Source organism: Marmota flaviventris, chromosome 5 (genome assembly GCF_047511675.1).
Source record: "Marmota flaviventris isolate mMarFla1 chromosome 5, mMarFla1.hap1, whole genome shotgun sequence".
Lineage (NCBI taxonomy): Eukaryota > Metazoa > Chordata > Mammalia > Rodentia > Sciuridae > Marmota > Marmota flaviventris.
Window position 1 is genome coordinate 6,848,658 of NC_092502.1, and position 21,723 is coordinate 6,870,380.

At 47.0% G+C, this 21,723-nt stretch overlaps 1 protein-coding gene across 1 annotated transcript; it reads right to left on the minus strand.

Annotated features, from left to right (window-relative positions):
- Nucleotides 1-368: 368 nt before the first annotated feature.
- LOC139705656 (olfactory receptor 2T29-like) lies at nt 369-1,331 on the minus strand. Its single transcript, XM_071611807.1, has one exon. It carries the CDS (start codon nt 1,329-1,331, stop codon nt 369-371), a length of 963 nt encoding a protein of 320 aa, XP_071467908.1.
- Nucleotides 1,332-21,723: the final 20,392 nt, after the last annotated feature.

A 21,723-nucleotide genomic window follows, 5' to 3' on the forward strand; every position in this document is an offset into this window, starting at 1 on the left:
ATTCCCCTGTACCCTTAACTTCTATCCACCTATGAGGAACCCTGTAACTCCTTTTGCTTCACAAGATTTTTTTCTGTCTCCACCTCATCAGTTGAACACTCATGACCACATCCTCTAAATATCAACAATGTGTTTCCTAATAATATGATTTTTCCCCTAGAAGGAGAAAGTCCTTGTGAACTTAGGTATATAAGGTGGATACACGGGAGCTGCATGAGTACCCTGAATGCACAAGCAGGGAACAAGGAGGCTCACCCCTGAGAGGAGCATAGGGGTGCAGCACTGTGGAGTAGGAACCCAAGAGACGGCACCAGGAGATCTTCATCATCTGACTTGGAGAGAAGGAGAAACCATGGAACCCAAATCCCCTACTTTACTGTTTCCTGAAAGACAGGTCCCATACTCAACATTTTCCTCAGAGCCCCAGTGACATCCTTGTTCCTGAAACTGTAGATTAAGGGGTTCAGCACAGGGGTGAGAATGGTGTAAAACACAGACACCACCATGTCCTTCTGAGGGGTGTGGTAGGAGCTGGGGAGCATGTAGGTGTAGACGGCAGCACCATAGAAGAGTGTGACCACCATCATGTGTGAGGAGCAGGTGGCCAGGGCCTTCCTCCTGCCCTCTGCTGAGTTCATCCTGTGGATGGTGAGGAGGATGCAGGAATAGGAGCCTGAAATGACTGTCACAGGGATGAGGAGCATGAGGACACAGCACAGGTACATGAGTGTCTCATAGAGCGAGGTGTCTGAGCAGGAGAGCTTCATCACAGCAGGGACTTCACAGAAGAAGTGCTGGATCTCCCGGGATCTGCAGAATGGGTAGGTCAAGGTGACAGGAGTCAGCATGAAGCCATCCACTGATCCCAGGAACCAGCAGCCAGATGCCAGGAGGAGACACACTCTATGGTTAATGAGGACTGGATAGCGAAGTGGATGGCAGATGGCCATGTAGCGGTCATAGGCCATGGCTGCCAGAAGGAAAAACTCAGAACCTACTAGTGTCAAGTAGAGGAACATCTGTATCCCACATTCAGGGACGGAGATGGTACTCACACCCAGTACCTGATCCAGGAGCATCTTGGGCACAGTGATGGAGATGGACATCATGTCCATGAGGGACAGCTGGCTGATGAAGAAGTACATGGGGGTGTGGAGTTTGGCACTGGAGTGTATCAGGATGATCAGGACAGCATTTCCAGACAAGGCCATCAGGAAAACCAGAGAAATGACCACACAAAGCAAAGCTGGGTGTTGAGATTGCCTGAAGAGTCCCACCAGGATGAAATCTGCCCACGCTGTGTGGTTGGTCATCCAGGTGGTGATGTCCATGAGGGTCCACCTTGGCCACCAAGAAAGCTTTGTGTTAATGTTGTACAGAGGGCTGAAGTGAATTCTTAGCTGCCACACACCTGTGCATCAGCCTGATTGTGCCAACCAGAGGATGTTCCAGAGCCTGTAGATCCTAGGAATTCAGATGACCTGTAGTAAACAATATTTTTAAAAAATTATCTGAAAGCTCACCTGTGGGTGAAGTGAGTTGGTAACTTGTAGTGAGGTTGCAACAGTTCAAGTTCATGAGCTTCCTGAAGAAAGTAGTTTGTTAATGACAAGTGCATATTTTCAGAATCATTGCTCAAAAAAAGGGGGACATTTGCACACAAGGGGAATCAATAATTCCTGAGTTTAAATTATTCAAGTGTAAAATAACTGTTAATATTTCTGGTTTAACAATCTGGTTTTAGCTGGCATCTCAGGACTCTCAGATCTATATGGTATATTTGAAATGTTTAAAAAGTTGCTGAGACATAATTTGTAGAATGCATATTTAACATTTGAACCCCCCAACCCTTTAGGACCAGGACATGCTGGGAGGTTCTGTGAGTCTGGAATGACTCGGCTGTTCTTTCCAGCACACTGCAGTCTTCACACAGGACCAAACCTTTTGAGACATGAGGGGCACCCACCCATAAAGATCCAAGGTCATGACTGGTTTCCAACCTTGACTCTTGCTACCTCTGACCTCCCCTTCCTCATCCACTCTGCCTGAGACATAATAACAATGATTCCTGACCCCAGGTGTGTTGAGTTTGAAGTAAGGCAAAGAAATGAAAGTTTCCTGAATTCTGACTTTCACAAATGAAGAAACAGGCATGCTGTTCATTGACATCTGTACTACCCACTCTTCAGAACCTGTCCTAGACCTGGCTGTCACTGCTATTGTAGTATGAGATACCATCCTTCATTTCTCCAATTTGGGTACCTATTTATATCTCCAATACTTGGTTTTCAGGTTTACATGAGAAAAGACATGCAAGTAAAGCTTACAATCAACTTTAAAGGAAAGTATTTGGATTTGACAATTTTTATGTTATTATTTATATAAAATGAATAAACTTTAAATATATATTTAAATAAAGGCAAATATAAACAACAGTCTGAGATAGTTATCAGTTTGACTCTGACTAAACACAGCTTTGTGGAAAGGCTCATCTGCTTCAGCCCAGCCAGGGCTCCTCCTGGTCCATAATCAAGCTCTGTCATTTGCACTCAATCTCAGGTGGAGAACAAGCATTCAAGGATCACTGCTATTCACCAGAAAGACTTTGGCTGTTTTGCCAACACCATCTGCTTCATCAATAGCCACAATCAATTTTCATGGAAATTGAGAGACAGTGAGTTAACAAAACCACACAGACAGGTCTCTGAGGTAGGTCACATTTGTCTGCTCTGTCTTGATGCTCAGCCACCTCTCTGTAGATGCTAGACACTGTTAAAGGGCTTGTTAACCTGGCCTGCACTTCTGGGGTCATTCTACTTCACTACAGGGAAAACACCACCCAAAATATTTGAGGCAGGATTTTTATATAGTGACAAAACAAGTAAAAAGGGCAATGAACATTTTCACCTTTCTTAAGGAAATCAATAATGGCTTCTTCCATGTTTTCTATTAACAAGATTAAATCTTTCCAATCTTCTGTCTCTGAAAGCTTAACTGTTGAATTTGATTTTCTATCAGCCTAAGGGTCTGATGTGTCTTCTCTCTAGAAAGACTAGCAGTAGCTACAATTCAGAGGTTATTTTTTTTTTTAAGAAAGGAAAGTTGAAGCACATATTCTCCCTTGTAGTATTTCCTAAATCAGATGTGATAGTCCACTTTTGACAGCCCTTGCTGGGAGGCACTGAAGCAGTGGACACACTACACGGCTTCTGATGCTGTAGCCCTAGGGTCTAGCATGACTGAGACCCACTGCAGAGGTGGACAGCAGGAGAGGTACAGGCCCAGGTACAGAGATGGTAGGTGGGTAGTGGGTAGTAGGTGGATGATAGACATAGGAGAGAGACATGATAGACACATAGACTTCCTGTCCATGAAATCCTAACCTGTTGGCAGATGAAGGCTGCGCTCTTTGGAGAATTTGAGATCTTTCCCATGAACTAAAATCACAACCTCTGTAGACAAAGTGAAGCAAGGAATGGACACAAACAGCTGCAGTGAAGACAGGGACAGAATTTTCTGAGAGGACAGAGGAGAGAGGGGGCAGTGAGGGATAGGTTCTGCCACTGTTCCAGAGCCCAGAACCCCAAGAACACACAAAACCAGGGACCCAGTCTGCTCTATATCCTGGGCCTGTCCCACCTGCTCTCTTAGTCTTCTCTAGGCACCTGCGTATGTTTCATGGGAACAGCCTTGTGCACGTTTAACTTGGGGAATTGGTGACAATTTTGGTAGACAAACACAGAGCCACCTTATTAGCCAGAAGCACCCAGGAATTGCTGACCATGCTCTGCCTTCCCCAGAGCCTCTGAGGTCCTACTCTTCTTATTTCCTCCTAGTACAGACTGACAATCTAGGGTCTCAGGGTCTCTGCCTAACATCACGCAAGTGATCCAAGGGAGGGCTGTGTCCCACCCCAGGGTGCAGCAGAGCACCTCACTGCCTCAGTGTCCTTGGAACACAATGTCCTCCCTCTGCCATGGACAGCTTGGGTCTGGTCAACTCACCGTGTGTCATCAGGGAATCATGAAGATGCTCAGGACACTTGCTTGCAGCATTACTGCGACCTCAGGAGTTACCTCCACCTGAAGCAAGGTCAGCCCTTCTCCCTCTGCAAAGTTGCTGTCTCAGGACAAGTAATGCAGCTTCCTACCACCATCTGAAGCATAAGAAGGAATATATAACATTATATGTCCATAAATCATTGGAAATAAAAACTCAAAATTTAAGATGGTACAGTAAATAAATATATATGAAATTTTTATGGTGAAAACATTTTTTTTCCAGAAAAACAGGTGATAGAGAAAGATGAGGAAATGCCGTGAGGACCTAACAGGGCACCTCAACAGCAGGACAGCAAGCCCAGCACAGCCATGGCCCTGAGCTCCAGGGCCACCTGCCTGGCTGAACTCACCTCAGAGGAGGCTGTGCCTCACCCAGATGGCCAGGGAGTGTGGCCTGGCTAAGTCACCAGGAAGAGGAGGGTGCCATCACCCCTGTTTAGGATGCTCACAAGGGACTGGATGAGACATGTCTGTTCACAGATCCTCTGGGGCCTGGGGGACACTGCAGTTAGAGCTAAGGAAGCAGCAGAGCTCTCTGGGGCACAGCTCTGGGTCATCCTCATCCTGTCCTGTCTCCCTCTTTGTTCAACTCCAGGCTTCACCAATGTTAACAATCCTCTCCACTCTCACACTGTCTACAACACCTGACCAGTGATATGTAGGAGGAGTTAGTCTGGATTGGTTTATCAAACATACCCTGTGTGTGTGTGTGTGTATGTGTGTGTGTGTACTTGTGAGATCTTCAAGTGGATTCTGTGAGACACTATCATTCATGGGGATGTAACCTGAATCTCAGAGTTCAACTGATGTGTCAAAACCATCACCCTGGTCAGTGCCATGGGTCCCCCTCTTAACATCCCCCCACTCTATTACCTCGCTGCCTGTGCTCCTTGCTTCATGTCATTCACTGGCCTTCTAGGTCACTCTAGTTTAGAATTTTATTTTAATCTTTCTGTTTTTATTTTGATTACTGACATGCAACTTATTGAAAAGTCTCAAAGCACACACTGGTTCAATGAGAATTTAAATGTTTACTGTAACATAGTTACCTAGATAAAAATTGTGCTTTAAATGTTAAATCCCTGGAGTGGACATGTAGGTCAGTGGTAGAGCTCCTGCCTAGCATGCCTGAAGTCCTGAGTTCAATGCAGTAAAATAAAATAAAGTCTTATCCTGCCTACAAACTGAAGGTGTTTCAAACATCTGTTGAGTGTACACCATGTCGTAGCAGCTGAGATAAAACAGGAAGTCAGAAGCAGGACCACCATCTTGGACTTTGCCACCAATTCCCTCTCAACTTTGCTCCTGTGTAAATTCTGGAGCCATGTTGGTCATTTCCCCTGAGCTGGAGGTTTTTTGATGGCCTTGTTCTACCACACTGTCTGTTGGTCAGGCTGCTTCCTGCAGCCACCTGACCTGCAGGGCATCAGCCTGCAGATGGCCTATCCTGCCTCCTTGGTCACCTGGTTTCCTGTAAGGCTGTGAGTTACAGCCTAAGGACCATTGGGGGTTGGGTGGAATAAACAAACTGGGTCTTTTCTCCTGTTTCTGGAGGTGGTCACTGGCAGCTGGAGCATCTGAAGGCAACAGGGGCCCTTTGGACTCTGGGCTCCAAAGAACCCTGTGGACTCTGTCTCTGTGTGATTATTTTGTGCAGCCCAGTTCACCTAGTTCACCTGAGTGTTTAGTTGTGGAACGCGACATGTGTGTTCATCAACAATAGAAGGTATTAATAAATAATGATGTGGTTAGGCAACTTAATCCTACACATAAAAGCCAACAAGTCCATGAAACTTACAACAGGGATCAACTGCAGAAAAGCCAGAGCAGAGCTAGGGAAAGCAGATCCCAATGGACCACACACAGTGGCCATGGACTCCCACCTACTTGATTGACATGGGGTTGGTGCCTAAGGTCAGGTATTCCAGGGCAGCGGGGGCTCAGGCCACCTGGGCAGCTGCCCCACTTCCTCCTCAGGGATCCTGACTGGGAAGATTCTCTTCCTAGTGTTAAAAGTAATGTGAAGGAAGTGGCAGGCTCAGGCAGGCACTCAGTCACAAGGCTCTTCATTAGTCAAATGGCAGTATTTGGAACTCAGAGAGTGGCTGGGAATCATCCCATCTCCCATCTCCATCTAAATGCCAGGGTCCCAACTTCAATAAAGACTTCAGTTTTCCTTTTCATGCTGTTTTCCGGAATGGCAGAGGGATAAATGAAGGACCCATTAAAAAACAAGAAAACAGCCAGACATGTGGTGCTGCCCACCCTTGCCTTCTGGTTTACTTGGGTCCTGCTTAAGTTCATGCCCTTCTGTATTGCTCCTACTCAGATATGAACCCCAGGAAAGTATCTGTCCTGCCAGGTGAAGGAGGAAGGAAGGACCCAGCTTCAGTGAGAGGCTGAGCCTGCATTAGCCCCCTTCACACATGTCTTAAGGCCTCAGAAAGAGTTTCTGTATCTCCCTCCTCACAGGGGGCCTCATGAGAAACCAGCCGCTGCCCGCCATCAGAGGACGTTGAGCATACTGAGCTTCTGAAGGCAGGGCAGGTTGGACCTGCTCATCTCCTGTATCAAACAGGGGGCAGCCCCGATGTTCCACTCCCATGGCTTCCCCAAGTCGAGGCAAGTGCAGCTGAGCTTTCCACTCGAGCACAAAGAGCAGGTAGAATGCTGAGGAAAACGAGGTGGAACTCATGTCAGCCTCCTCTAGGGCACTGTTGGCATGCAGCACTAGCTATAGCAATGAGCTCCACTGGGCTCCTTATCATGCTCTGGGTCCCCACTGCGCCCAAAGTTGGTTACTGACTTCCTCGTGTTCTCTGCGGGTGGAGTGCTTGGTATTTCAGTAGCTATAGAGTTTAGGATGCGACTTTCACAGCACGCACATGGTGAAGCCAGAATTCATGAAGGGCCAGGCCTTCCCAAATTATCACAGGCCTTCAGGGCCATCACGGTATAAATACTGCAATAGTAAGTGACAAAATATGTTACTAAACATGAGATGCTTCTCCAAAGAAAGGCTTCTCTGCTGCCTACTTGAAGTAGCGACCCTTGGCACACCTCCAAGCATCTGCAGTTTCCGTCATGTCCTGGTGATGACAATGGGAACCATCACTCTGAGAACCTGCTGTTCTCTTTACTTAAGCCAGGAAAATAAAATAGCCTGTTTCTTCCCCTCCTCCAAGTGAGCATTTCCTTTAGCCTGTCTCGACCAGGTGTCCTGGGTTGAGCCCTCTGGGTCACACCCACTGGACTCCACACAATGCAGCATGGTGCTGGCTGCTGCGCCAGGTTAGGAGCCTCCCCAGAGCCCAGCTCCAGGCGAACAGCAGGCCCTTGGATTGAGCCTGTGGCCCTCTTCTCCAGAAGGCCTCAGTGTCCTGTGGTGGTCTAGATTGTGTGGTTTCTGGGCCCACATGTCTTCACCTGCTCCCCGCTCCTAGAGGAGTGAAATTTGGTTCAAGGTCAGAAATCAGTGCCTGCTGGAGATGTCATCCATTTGGGCAGCCCCAGAGTACTGTGTGTCTTAGAGAAAAGGTTCTTCCACACCTTGAGTTTAGATAGACCCCACGTGGTCCCCCATCTTTAACCATCGTGGGTGCTGCAGGTGCAAATCTTTGCAGAACCCCAGCCTTCAGTGAATTCTGAAGCTCATCCCTGTCCCACTCCCTAACCAGCTTAACAAGAGCACAGATCCATGGACTTACATGTTGTGGGAGCCACAGGCAGATGTTGAAATTCTCCTTTATGAGATAGGAAATACCATTTAAAGCCTTGGTGTCAAGTCATATCCTCAGTCTCTTTGTACTAGCAAAAACCATGGGTTTCCTCCCTGGATGATCTCAGAGTTAATATCTCAGATTCTCAAAATAGGTAACACAGGGGACAGTGGCCTGACTCAGAGCACCACCTTACTCTCTTATCCCCAGAAAATCTGGCACCTGGAGGCTAAGTTTCTATAAAGTCCTGCTAACTGAGCTCTGTATTTTTAGAATATACCTAAACACAAGCCCATCTTTATTAAACTCATCAGGACACAGCTCTAACTCTTCCATATGAACTGAAGGCCTCCAGAAATGTAAATAAATCTAGATAAATAAACAACTTCTGTTGTTTCAAGCAAACTTGTTTGTGGTGATTTGTTATGAACCAGCACCTGACCCCAGCCTCAGATACTAAGATGACAGATGGAGACGTGTTAGAGTCTGTAAACAAGTCAAAATAACACCTGGCATTTTGCCAGGGGAATGTTAGAGTTCGTAAACAAGTCTGGATGGTGCCTGGCAAAATGCCAGAGGGAGTGGTTTGAGAAGTAACAAAAGCGAGCCATTAAGCGTGGAGATTCCTGATTGGTTGACTGATGTATCTAGTTTATGCTAATTAGATAAGCTGTGTGGAATGTATAAATACTGCTCCTGTCCTACAATAAACGGCTCCCACTCCTGCTGCATCAATCTACACAAGTTGTTCGTCACCCCTCGGTTATTTTGCTGCAGCCGGACTGCGGCAGAGACGGCTTGTTTGGAATGCAAACCTTTATCACAGTGGACAATAGCTCAAGGGCAAACGTGTCCTGCTTCACAAGGAACACAGTCCTCAGCACTCAGAAAGGAGTATGTGTCTCCTTAGCAGGTCAGTGCCCTTCGCATCACATTCTTGAGATCTGGCCATTGAGAGAGAGGGTGTGGCTAGCAAAGGCCTGCCATGGACAACCCAGAAGGATGCAGCCATTCACCAGTTTGCAACTCCTCCTACCCAGAGAGCTAGGAAAACATGTCTTCTGTCCTGTTTTATAATTCTCTCCATGGCAAAGAAATGTAATTGGTTTATTTCACAAGAATATGAATGTCTGCCTGTGCAAAAGCATTTACAGAGTAAGGGAGCATTGTAGGACACTGCCAGTGCTCTCCTCTGACCACCCAGCTGAGGGAAACCAATGCCAACAAGTGCAGTGCAGTTGACATCTGACAAGTTGAGGGGAATCCTCTACGTGTTGCTTTCCAGCTTTGCAGACTTGGGTGAGACTGACCTTCCTGTTCCCAGTGTCCAGGTGTTAGGGAGCAGGAATGAGAGAGTCTCCCCAGAGAGTGTTATGAGGTTAGCTGATGCAGTCATGCCACCAGCACAGAAAGACTCCACAGGCTCTACGCCTTCCCACAGCAACTGTGCAGGCATGAAGTCTGCCCAGATGGTTCAGTGCACAGTCCCTTAATAGAAAATGTCTGGACTTGAGGTCTGCAAGTCTGCAGAAGGTGCTCCTGACACCCCATTTGCTTTGGCCCCTGCAGGGTCACTTTTTGCTACCTCCTCTCTGCCCACCTGCAGGTCCACAGCAGGGCTCTGGACATTCACCCTCCTGTTCCCTCCTCCTCCCTGTACCCAGCTGGGTGCCACACCTGCATGTTCAGACAGTAGCATCTTCCCCTCTGGGAAGCCATGCCTGAGGCATTTGTACTAAGTGTCCCACTCACTGTGCGTGTTTTTGGTCATGCGCATCATCATGGGAGGGTAAGCCCCTGAAGACACTGGGCTTATTTCATATTCCTCTTCTTTATTCCTCTTTCATATTCCTCCTCCTTAGCACAGCACTAAGGAAGGACTTTGGGTCAACACTCTTTTGTGCCTTAGTCTGGGAAGTCACATTTGTTTGAAAAGTTGGAATCATGAAGAAGACAAGCACTAATGTCAGAGGAGTAAATTACTTTTTAAAAAAGTATTAATCTTAATAACATAAATTCAGAGGAGAGCAAAGGGATAGAGCCTCCGGCTCAGAACTATACAGTGAAGAAAGGAATAAACATTTAACAGGAAATAATGAGCTGGGATTAGAGCAGCAAAAATTATAGTACTATAGAGTTTTTGAAAATGAAAATGTGGAAGATAAAACAGAAAAAGAATATAGTTCTTCATATTTATACGTTGGAAATAATTTATGAGTAATAGTTTCACAATTGATTCATTTATAAGCCTTTTGCTAAGATTTAGATCAAGGTAATCCATCAACAATATTGTCCTAAGGCCTTTTTTGAACCAATCTTATTAAATACAAGGTGTTGGCAGTAAAGGTCCCCTATGTAAGGTATGACAGGTGACATCGATATGCATATGCATTGTGAAGTGATTGCCCTAATCAAGCTAATTAGCATTTATCAACTCACATATTTATTATATTTGGTGTGTAGTTAGTGATGTACTCTCTTACAGAATTCCAAGTATACAGGGCTTTATAGTTAAATATAGTCCTTCAATGAGTGGCCTTGATGCTTCTCTTAAACCGACCCATTGTTAAAATATTTGCCCAATAGTCACTTTGAACTGCTGGCCATGGCCATTCCAGAAGAGGCCCTGAGGGGAAGTAGAATTCTGTTTCTAGAGCCTTGAACAGGAAACCTATTTGCCAAAACCATCACAACCCCTCCCTGATCCTAGAGAAGCTCCCAGGACTCCTCTGCATTGTTACTAGGATCACAAATACATATATGTAAAAGTTAATTGCATAGAGAGGCCTCGTGACAAAGTCCCTTAGGGATGACCTAGTAGAGTGGGAGAAGTGGATAGAAGGAGAAACGCAGTGCTTTTGAAGATATTACTTATTGAAAAATAATTACAAGTCACAAACACAGAGATGCTAATGTTAGTTAAAGAATAATGGAAAGGTGGTCAATGGGGAAGAAGTCAGAAAGAAGGAATTGGTCTGGGTGTTCTGTTGTCCAGTAGAGTGACGATAGTTAATGATGAAGTACACCACAGTTTTAAAAAGCTAGCAGAAAGGTTTTTGTATGTTTTTCACCAAGAAGAAATACTATTTGAAGAGAAATGAATTTGAACACTAAACACTGCATATGTGTATCAAAACTTCACATGGCACCTCATAGATATGTAGAATTTTGTGATGATTTTAAGAAATGTTCTTAGTACATAGGTGGCTGATGAATTGGTTTTGTATCTTCACTGTGTTTAAAATTTCTTACAATTTTTAGTATAAATCCTCTGTGTCTCCATACCTCTGGAGTCGCAGGGCAGCAGAGTCTCTTCAGGGTCCCTGATTCCTCGGGATTACCAGGAGAGGGGCCTGGACTGGGAAACTAGGCCCTTCCTGGCAGTGTCCCCAGAAGGACACGTGGTCCAGGGACCCTGAGAGAGTGTCCTGTTTTGCAGAGGGCTTGTTCCCCAGCTCCTGCACCTGGATGGTGGTGCTGGCCGTGCTCATCTCTGTCCTGGTCCTCGCTGCAGCCATCTGTGCTATGTTCCTGCTTGCCAGGAAAGACAAAGGTGAGTGGGGACAGACCGAAGGACTACTGTGGAAGGTTTGCAAGAAAGTCAGGAGTGGATGAGGGGCAGTCTTCAGAATTAAAACTGAGAAAGAATAACATGAACAGGAAACAGAATTCACCTTCACCTTCTGGCCTGCATCTTTCTCAGATGACAGGTTTTCTGGTCGAGGCAGCCACCTCGTCATGAAAGGTACGTGTGTGTTTGTGGGATTGTTTCCAGATCCGTCACTTAAATAGTTGCATTCAGAAACTAGAACCTCTTATGGATGCATGTATCTGTCTGTTTGTCTATCTATCATGCATTACCTATTGAAAACAATCAGAAATAAAACTTAGAAAATAAAAAAGAATGTGTGGGGGTACACATCTGTAGTCCCAGCTTGGCAGGCTAAGGAGGGAGGATGGCTCAACCAACCTGGCAACACAGTGAGACCTTCAAGTAAAAAATGACTGATTCATCAAGGAACATCTATATTCATGCTGAAATGTGGGCGTTTATCTGTTAGCATGCATTAATTGAGAAGCGTCCATGTGTCAAGGTGTCTGGAGAAGTCAAGGGCACAGGCAACACAGGTGTGACTCTATTTCCCATGGGGGAAGTAATGTTTCCCACTTTCTAAATTTCCTGGTGGCTGGCATGAGGTCCAGTCCAGGGATGCTGCAGTGGTTGGAACCTGGTCTGGTTACCACCAGGGCCCATTGTGTTCTGCTTGGTCCCCAGGGTTGTACAACAGAAAGGCGGTCAGACTTCTTAGCTGGGCTAATGGGAGGACCTTAGGTCACTGAGGGTGTGAGGTGTTTCTCATGCCACTCATTGCTAGTTCCCTTGAGAAGGTTGCTAAAGAGGGATCAGGCCTGGCTCCTCCTCCTCCTTCTGTCTCCTGCACATTGCTAATGGGATTTAAAAATGCTGCAATCTTGGTGAAAAGTAGCCTGGCATTTCCTCAAAAAGCTGTGCACAGAATTATCCAGGACCAAGCACCCCCCTCAGTGTGTGTGCCCACAGAGTCAACAACAGGGGTCACTTGCCCTTGAGCGTCCATTGTGACATTACTCACAAGAGCCACAGGCATCAGCATCCCAGGCATCCACGGTCATATGAATGGATGAACAAATATGGCATAGTATTCAGACATAAAAAACAAGTTCTGTTATATTCTCTAATAGAGATAAACTTTCAAAATACTACATAGAAAATGAGCCAAACATAAATAGACTGTGTGTAACTCATTAATATGCAACATTGTCAGATGTCGATTCCCAGGGGGAGGAAGTGGATTAGGGAACAGCTGGAGTTGGGGGGGAGGCACGGGAGCCTCTGCCTAATGCTTAGGTTCCATTTGGTGTGAAGCAGAGCCTGGGAAGCAGAGGTGTGGAATAGAGCTGTTGCCACTGGGCCACTCACTTCACAATGGTTAAAGCACCAAAGAGTTGGCACCAGAGCAGGCAAATCTACTTTCCTTGAAACATCGGGCTTGGAGGATAAAGCCCTGAACTCCACTCTTGGATTAAAGCATTGCTTTTTTTCGTTTGCCTTCTTTTTTTTCCCCTGCACCCTGCTCTCTGTAGTTGGAGAAGACAGGAATGTGGACATTTCTGGGCTCTTTCAACTACAGAATGAAACCCTCTGGGGACCTGACATCTAACTGGATCTGCAGAGCTCTTGTGAGCTGAAAGGCAGCTCCCCCAGGCCCCAGTGAGTCTTACCAATCAATCCATCTTTCTTTCCTTTTCTTAGGTCTACTCAAGACAAAGCACGGTGAGTTGGCTTAGTTTTAACTCACAGAACCTCATCCCCCCATTAGCTCTCTAGAATACATTGTCCAGCATGAAATGGTGTGGGAAGTGGGAGAGCTCGGAAAGTTCCAAGGAACTCAGGCCATCAGTGTTAGCAGCAGATCAGGGGAAAGCATGGGTGAGGACTAGCCACCTGCCCAGCTTAACATGCCTGTGTGCACACTTCCAGCAACATCTCCAAGGGGCAGCTGTGCTTTGGTAGTTCCAGAGAACCCAGGCAGAATCACCATACCATACTGCCTAGCATGTCTTCTATGAAGACCCCATAGAGCATAGGGTCTCCAACTTGGGGGTGCCACAGGTTCAGCTGTTAAAAGTGCAGAGAGCTGAGCCCTATGCCAACTTCTGGTTCAGCAGGTCCAGGCTGGTCCTAAAAATGAGGACTCTAATTTGTGACACTGACACTGCAAGGCCAGGGACCAGACTGATGGTTTAGGAAGATATTGAGAAGCATTTAAACATCAGAGTTAAAGTCAGTGTACTAAAACTTGGTGTAGGAGAATAGTCCAAGGTTGAACACAGGAGGAATGGGTCAAATCCAGCAAGAAGACAAGCAGTTACCAAGTGTTTCCACACCTGGATCTTACCTACCTGTGGGCCTTACAAATACAGAAGAAGATGTAAGAACCAGAAATAGACTGAGATTTATTCTGAAAGGAAGACCATTTACTCTGCTTTGATTTTAAAATCAGAAGAGCCATTTTGGAAACTCCATTTTCACTCACTTGGTCTATTTGGACCAGGTGAGTGCACCTGCTCCATCCCAAGGAATACGATTAAGATGCTACAGGCTGAAGATGAGGGAACTCCGGCAGGTAAAATCAGACTGCTGGTAACTTCTCTTATCTTAAAAATGTAGACATCTCTGTGAAGCCCAGCTCAAGGCCAGAGGCTTTGTTTGCACATTTCTACAAACCACTATACTGGATACGTTTGTGAAAAACTAGTAAGGAGGTGTCCAGCACCTGGAGTGCTGATTTCTTTCTGGCCAGTGGCCAAGCAAGATTGGGCAACATGAAAACAGGAAGTTTATATACATTGAACCCTTTTGTAGAGACTCTTTTGCAGATAGTCCTAAAATCAGCCATGGTGTAGATTTCTGGAGAAGCCCAGTTAAGACTTTTCTGTGGACAAAGGTGCCACTACACTGAGGGATCCAAAGCCTCTCAGGAAGCCCACCTTCCATCACAAAGGCAAGGCCTCCAGCTCACCTGAGCCAGAAGCTGATGGACATGCCCATAAGCCCCATGGAGACAGTGAGGAGCACCAAGCTACCCTCCCCTGGCTGGTGGCTCTCATCGATAGGGAATTTGCATGAAGTCTTATCTAAGTCACTGAGGGAATTTATTAAGCATAGAATAATTTTATTGTTTTACTTTTATCGATAGAGTTGCTCCAATGCTGTATGTTGATCGTTCTCTTAGAGAAATGTCCTGTGTGTGCACATTCAATTGGAACTTTGAGCCCACTCTTTCACTGAGAGCCCCTCAGGAAGGTCACCTTGCACTGCGGTTGCTCTCTGCAGTTGGCAGAGACCCCTAGGTAGAAGGAGCATCTCTCCCAGCTTGGCCCACCCACCAACCCTCCCAGCCACAAAACAGTGGCTTTATCTTTTCCTTACATTTTCAACTGGATTCAAGCCTTTTAGAGATTGAAGAAAAATACGAACAGATAGGATTGGTGAACTCCAGAGATCCCTGCTGGATTCTGTTTCAGGAACCCCGTGGAAATCAATGATCCTGCTTAACATGAATGAAGCCACCCAGGCTCAACTCCAGAACTGCAGGCAGTGTTAAGCTGCACCATGGAGATGTCATTCATAGCCACCAAGCCTCATGTCCACGACATGTCCCAGGGTCCCCAAGGTGTTCACAGAGTAGTGCAAAAATTATAGTTTAATATCAGTCACTGACATAATTTGTGCACCCTATTTAAATATTAGGTAGAAATAAATATCTTATTATCATATTAATATGTTTTACATGTCTTTGTCTTTATTGTTCTATTTTGTTTTGCCATTCTGAATGATGATTTCATATGGATTTATATAAAGTCATAACTTTTTTAAAAAATGAACAAATTATAATGTTTTAATATATTAATAAAATCAAATAACTCTTTTCTCATTAAGGAAATGCATAGTGTTTTAAAACTGAATTAAGTAATCTACTATTATCCCTCTGGTCTGTGTCCACTTATACTTTTATAGAAATATACATGTTTTATAAGACAGCAAATTCTCTAGATAGGGAATAGGGGTGGGAGAGAAAGGGAGGGAGAAGGGGAATAGCATGGATGGTTGAAGGAGACCCTCATCATTATAAAAAATACATGTATGAAGATATGAATTTGATGTCAACATACTTTATATACAGAGATATGATAAATTGTGGTATAAAGGTGTATTAAGAATTGTAATGCAAAAAAAAGAGCTCATGTATAATGGCATAATTTGGCGTGAACATACTTTATATACGAGTTACAAAAAATTGTGCTGTGAATGGATAATTATGAATGTAATGCATTCCACTATTGTCATGTAAGAAAGAAATTTTTTAAAAATTTCAAAAGACAGCAAACTCTCATTAAAATATGTATCCTAAGTCATGTGTAATGAACCAGAAAATAACACAAATAATTGCAAGAGTGTAATCATGTTGATATCCAACCCCTCACTCATATTCCACCAAATATTGTAAATGTAAAGTATGTTTCTCTGGCATGTAGATGCTCCAGGGATTTGATACAGAGGACACACAATTGCGCTGCTCCACTGGGTCAGGAGATTCCTGGTACCAAACATGATGAAGAAATGGCAACTGAAACCTAAACTCTTCTAAAGGATGCGGCCAAAGTCCAGTTCCAAACAGGCATGATCATGAAACACAGACTAAAATTTAAAAACTATGTTTTTATCATGGGAACTCCACAGAATTGTAAGGACAAGATCACCACTATTTGAGAGCAGGATGCTTCCATTAGAGAGAAGGGACAGTGCTTCCCAGTTAAGTGGACCTTTGGAGACAAAGGAAGGGAAGAACAGGGTGGTCCCCAGAACCTGTCCTGGGGTGAGGTCTCAGGCTAAGGCTGCTGAAAGGTCCCTCCAGGAGAAGATTGGGCTATGTCTCCTGCCACTGAGGGGTCTCAGGAGGGATGAGAGTGTGCAGGCACACCCATGGTGAGGAAGAAGTGATCAGGGCACACTCAGAGCAGCCACAGCCCGTGTCTGTCAACAGCAGGACTTGGTCTAGGCTGCACAGACAGCTCTCAATCCAGGTTAAGTGACACAGTGAGGGCCACAGACCTACTTCAGTAGCCACAAAAACACCAGCCCAGTGACACTTATAGAGGAGTCACCAGGAACTGCTTGCCCAGCCTTGTCAGTCGAAAGGAAGTGACTCCTGTCAGTGACAGTTGGTTTGGAATGTCCTGTGTTCTGATTCATTTGGAGCTTAGTGGACACTGGTCCCTGAGTGCTGTCTTCATCACCAAGAAGATCCACCATGAGGCAGCTGGCACTGTGAACTGGTCCTCCAGAGGAGCTTCCATTGATGTATGCATCCCATTTGGGGTCAGGGACTGAAAACAGAGATAGAGGCTATTCAAGGACCTGAGCCCTCATGGCTCAGCCACCTATTCTAAGGTGTCAGCTGTTGTCCCTGCAGAAATCTTTGGTCACAATGTTTGAACGAGTAGGGGGAGCTGATGGCAAGACAAAAGGAGTCTTGGGTTTGGGGGTCTCTCACGCCAGAGAAGCAAAAACTTAACTGTCTCAGATCCATTGCTTATTAATGTTGTTACTGTAATATGTCACTTCTTTCCTCTAAATATCACTGTCCTTAACTGTAAAGCAGGTGTCAGCATTTCTACTCAGACCATGTCACAGGTTGACCTGGAGATCATAAGCCATGATGCAAAAGCTCCCAGAAGCTGCAGATCACCACACCCAACAGTGGAGGAGAGGAGCCCTTCCCCCTCCCCTGCCTTTAATCACCAACTCCCTCCCTGGAGGCAGCCACTAGCCAGTGTGTGACTTTCTCTCCCAGATATTTAAAATTGAAAGGCCATGCATGCTTATGCTGAGCCAGCCATTTTATGCTAAAGCTTTACCTGCATCTGGTTACATTCAGCCTCATGATACAAATAAGGAGGCACATTTCAGTGTTCAAATGACAGAGCAGAGGACCCAGGACACAGGATTGCATGACATGTACCATCCATGTGGCTCCAGGCTGCTCTAAGCCCAGGCCCTCTGCACCAGCACCCAGGGGCTCAGGCCCTCTGCTCTTCTTCTGGCTCTGCACTGGCTCATCTACAGGAACACGGTTCCCACTCACCCTATCTGCAGGTGTGTTGAGGGCCCTCTCCACAACCTCCCTGAAACCCCACTCTGACTCAGGAGGCTCTATGGGGCACCAGTAAACACTGGCATCCAAATTTAAACTCTCAGTCTCAGCAGCAATTCCACCCTGGACTAGGAACTTTGTATGGGCCACCAGGAGGAATGGGAGTCATGAGCGTCCAGGAAAGCACTGCTCATAGGCCAGGGCCATCTGTGGACTCAACATTTCAGGCTGACCCGAGTGTCCATCAGCTGCACAGCTAGGACCTGAGCCCCATTCCTGTCCTCTCCTCCCTCTCCAGGCTTCTTCTGCCCAGGACAGTGGCCCAGCAGCAGCTCGGTCCAGGCTGGTGAAGCAAACTCCTCTGTAAATTCTGGTCCTGTGTCCACATGGAGCCAACTCCCTGAGGAATTCATGAGCAGCCCCACCAATGTGCTTGCTGACAGGTTCTCTGTGTCCTCCTGGCCTCCTGGGCCCTGCTACAGGAAGAGGCCCCTCTAATACCAAGGTAAGATGGGAAATTGTTTCTTGGTTTATCTTATTTTCAAATGAACTCGTATGGAAATCTGACATCACACATGACAGATGACATGGAGGTTTCCTTGGTGGGGTGGACTGCCTCTCTCACCATGTGACACTGGGCCAAGGGGGCATGCCAATGGCAGCACCAGCCTGTCAGCTGTGTGGGAGGGACGTGTCCTCAGCCCCCATCTTCCTCCTGGATCAAGAGGCTTGTAATTTTCCATCAAGACACATGAGAATTGGTGACATCACTTCTTTCTTTGGGGGCGCTGCACCTGCCTTGGGGCCTTTCACTGGACAGGAGAACTCAGGCCTAGGCCCACCGTGCCCAGCCTCCCCTGAGTCTCAGTGTTTCCTGTAACTGCCTTGGTCTCAGGATCAACTGTAAACAAGAAGGATCTGGAACCATCCTCACTGAGGGAAGCCCTAGGTGAGGAGAAAGGTGTGGGCTTTCCTGCTGGCTCTGGCCTGGGAGCCTCCCTCCTGCTTGCTGTAGCTGGGGAGGGCTTGAGACGTGGGGACAAAACTCACCTTGTGGGTGAGGGACCTTGGGCCCCTTTGAACAGACCATTAGTCCTCAGGCATGTGGGTTTGCCTGCCATTTCCACTGATGGATCTGTGTGGTGTCTCCTGAGCAGCACGTGCTCTAGGCTCAGATCTCCTTTAACAGCAAAATTGGTAGACTCTACTCCTGAAGTAAAACAAGCAAATCCCACATACTGATTTCCTGATTACAATGTGGGTGTGTAGTGAGTGTGTAAACTTCAAATTAACTTCATACTTCAGATTACTTTCATACTTCAATACACACAGTTCACACTCAAATCATGAGTTCACTGTATGCCACCACATCAGGCTTTACTTCAGAGGGTACAGCATAGGCCAGGGGAGCTGGAGGACCCTGCTGCCCACAGGACCTGGGTGGGGAACTGTGCTGCAGTCAGGTCTTCACCTCCAAGTCCCACACACTCTGCCACAACCATCTTCCTGAGGGTACTTTAACCTCTGCTGTGGGTTCAGCACCCATTAGGATGTTCACCCCTGTGGCTACCCCTCCCCCATGTGGGGCATGGACCAAGACTGAGTCTGCAGGATCTCAGCGTCCTTGCCCTTCCATATGATGTGGCATCCAGTGGTGGGGTCCCCTGGGGCTTCACACATGTCTCTTCCCTCTTTCCCTGAATGTGGTTTTGCAGGAGGGATCAGAATGCCCTGACCCGGTCTTGAACACCTGGAGAGCTGGGCAGGGCTCCTTCCTTCTGCAGCTAGACCCAGGGCAGCACATGCCACCCAGCCCTGGTGGGGATCTGAGAGAGGAGGAGCCTGAGGAGGCCTTGGGAGGCTCACTCCAGGCTTCCCCACCTGAGCTGTGACTCTTCACTTCATGTCACCCCAAATATAAATGTCACCACATGTGGACAGTCTTCTTCCCATGTCTGGCACCCACCATGGTGTCTGTGTGGTGCCAGAAACACTGTGATCAGCAGAGGAGAGAGGCCTCCTTCAGGGGCTGAGGGTCAGGGTGGGACATGGCCTCCTTCCTGGGAAGAGGAAAGGCAGGCTCTGTGTAGGAGGGAGGGTGACCTCAGCCTATGATAGGACAGTCCCCAGTGTCCCTGTCCAGCCTCCCTGGGGAAGCACATCCTGGGCTCTTCTGTAGGACTGAACAAAAGACTGTGTTTCAGGTAAATGTAAATATAAGTGGACTCAGGTTTGGTTTTCCCTTTGCATTGCCAATTCCTGGGGAGTACATTATAGTAATTAGCACCCGATGGTCTGCAGGGGTCAGCACAAGCTGAGACCACTGGGCTGGGAAATGCCTCCTGTTGGCCCAGATCTGCAGCTCCCTTCTCATGGCCACACTGCCCTGGAAGTCCTTTTCCTCTGGATCCTAGGGGCACTGAGGGGGGGAGGGGCTGCTGTGTGGGATTGACATGTAAATGGGGGCACCTGCAGGCAGCCCCTGGCCTTGGATTGCAGAGGGAGTATTTCTAGGGGCAGCAGGAAGACAGCAGGACACCTGGCCTGGGAGGGGAGGGGGGTTCCCTGTGCTAATAGGAGGAGATGAGCACAGCATGGCCTGCCCCAGCCCAGGCTGTTGGTGCTTGGACACTGGGTCCCTCCCTAGGCACAAGGAGGCAGGGAGGCAGACTGTGTCTGCTGTGAGCACTTGTGCAAGTCTCCCTTGAAGCCTGGAGGCTGTAGCTTGCTTCCTGCTCCTCCCCTCAGGGCCATTGGCAGAGGCAGGGAATACAGGTCAGGTGAGTAATTCTCTGGCCAAAGGGCAAGAAGAGATTTATCACAGGGTGGGATAGAGACAGAGACCTAGTCCTTTTCCTCCTGGGCTCACCCAGGGCAGCCCCAGCACATTCTAGTTTTCATGCAGGTGGGGAAGGCAGGGACCCAGTGCTGGGTGAGCTCAGCAAGGCAGGGCAGACCCCAGGGTGAAGCTGGTTCTGGTGCTGCTCTTGGCATAGAGGTCATCAGTTTGAGGGTTTCTATGAATCATCTTGAATTTCTTGGGTCCAGACTCTGAGTCCTCCCTCTGCTGGATAGAGGAACTCTGGCCATGGTGGTCACTGCATAGGCAGATACTATGTCCTCATCATTCCTCGTCATCCAGAGCTCAGCCCTGAGCAGCCCATCTTGCACTGATGACACAATCTGTTAATATCTGGTCCAGTTTGGGTGTGAAAAGGATGCTGCTCAACTAATCCAGGAGCCTGATCCAGGGTCAGGGGTGGTGAGGGGACTCCTGAACAGAGCAATGTGACCCATCCTCCTTCTCCTGCTCTCTGACCCTATGTAGCACTGGGGTGGCTGAGCACAGCTCTTCTGTGTAGAAATGTGCCCCCTGCTGAGAATTACTCTAGGACCTTGATGTTGGCCTTACATTTTTAGTGTCTTCAGGGTCTTGGGTGTGCTAGGAAATTATCAAGGTTCTCATTAAATATCTACCTATTATATGACTTGCACTAGGTCATTAATAATTTCCCATAAGGAAAAACCCGGGGAAGGAAGGTTACATGTTCCTGAAGTTTTTCTTTCTTGGATTACATTCTCCTCTCTGGTGACAATAGCCCAATATGTCTCTTCATATTTAAATCAACTTAGTAAACACAGTTGAGCACGCAGTCCCTAATCACACCAGGTGTATTCTAGGTTCCCTTTAGTGCCATCTACCAAGCACAGCCAGCTTGATGGGCAGAGGTCTGGGCCTGGCCTGGGTCCCTTCCTTGGAGTCATTAACACAGTGTGTCCATTACAGCTGCAGCTCCAGCGCACAGAACTGGCTCTGAGGGCTGCAATGATCCTAGGCATGTAGCAAGTGTGACCCATCCTCCTTGAGCCTTGACTGCTGAATCTCTGACCACACAGAGCCCAGGTGAGTTCTGAGAAGCCAGGGGAGGAGCAGGGCGAGGTGTGGACAGTGTGTCCTCCCTGCAGCTAACGAGTTTCTCACTGTGTCTCTAAAGGCTCCTCTGTCAATAGAAGATAATCTAGTGACCATGAAGAAACTCCAGGTAGATTCCAATGATAAGACAGGACCCAAGGGAAGGGCGTGCCTGGGAGTTGTAACTGCTCAGCTGAAGACAGAGCAAGAGGGTGTGAAATCAGAAAGAAAAAAGAAATATGTATTTTCACCTTCACCAGCTAATGGTGTAATAAAAGAGCTGTGATGTCTATGGGCTTTGAGTGCTTGATTCCCAGCCATCTTGCTTTGCT

Bases quoted from the DNA above. Each gene is read 5' to 3' on its own strand.
- LOC139705656 (XM_071611807.1), bottom strand. From the start codon at position 1,331: ATGGACATCACCACCTGGATGACCAACCACACAGCGTGGGCAGATTTC.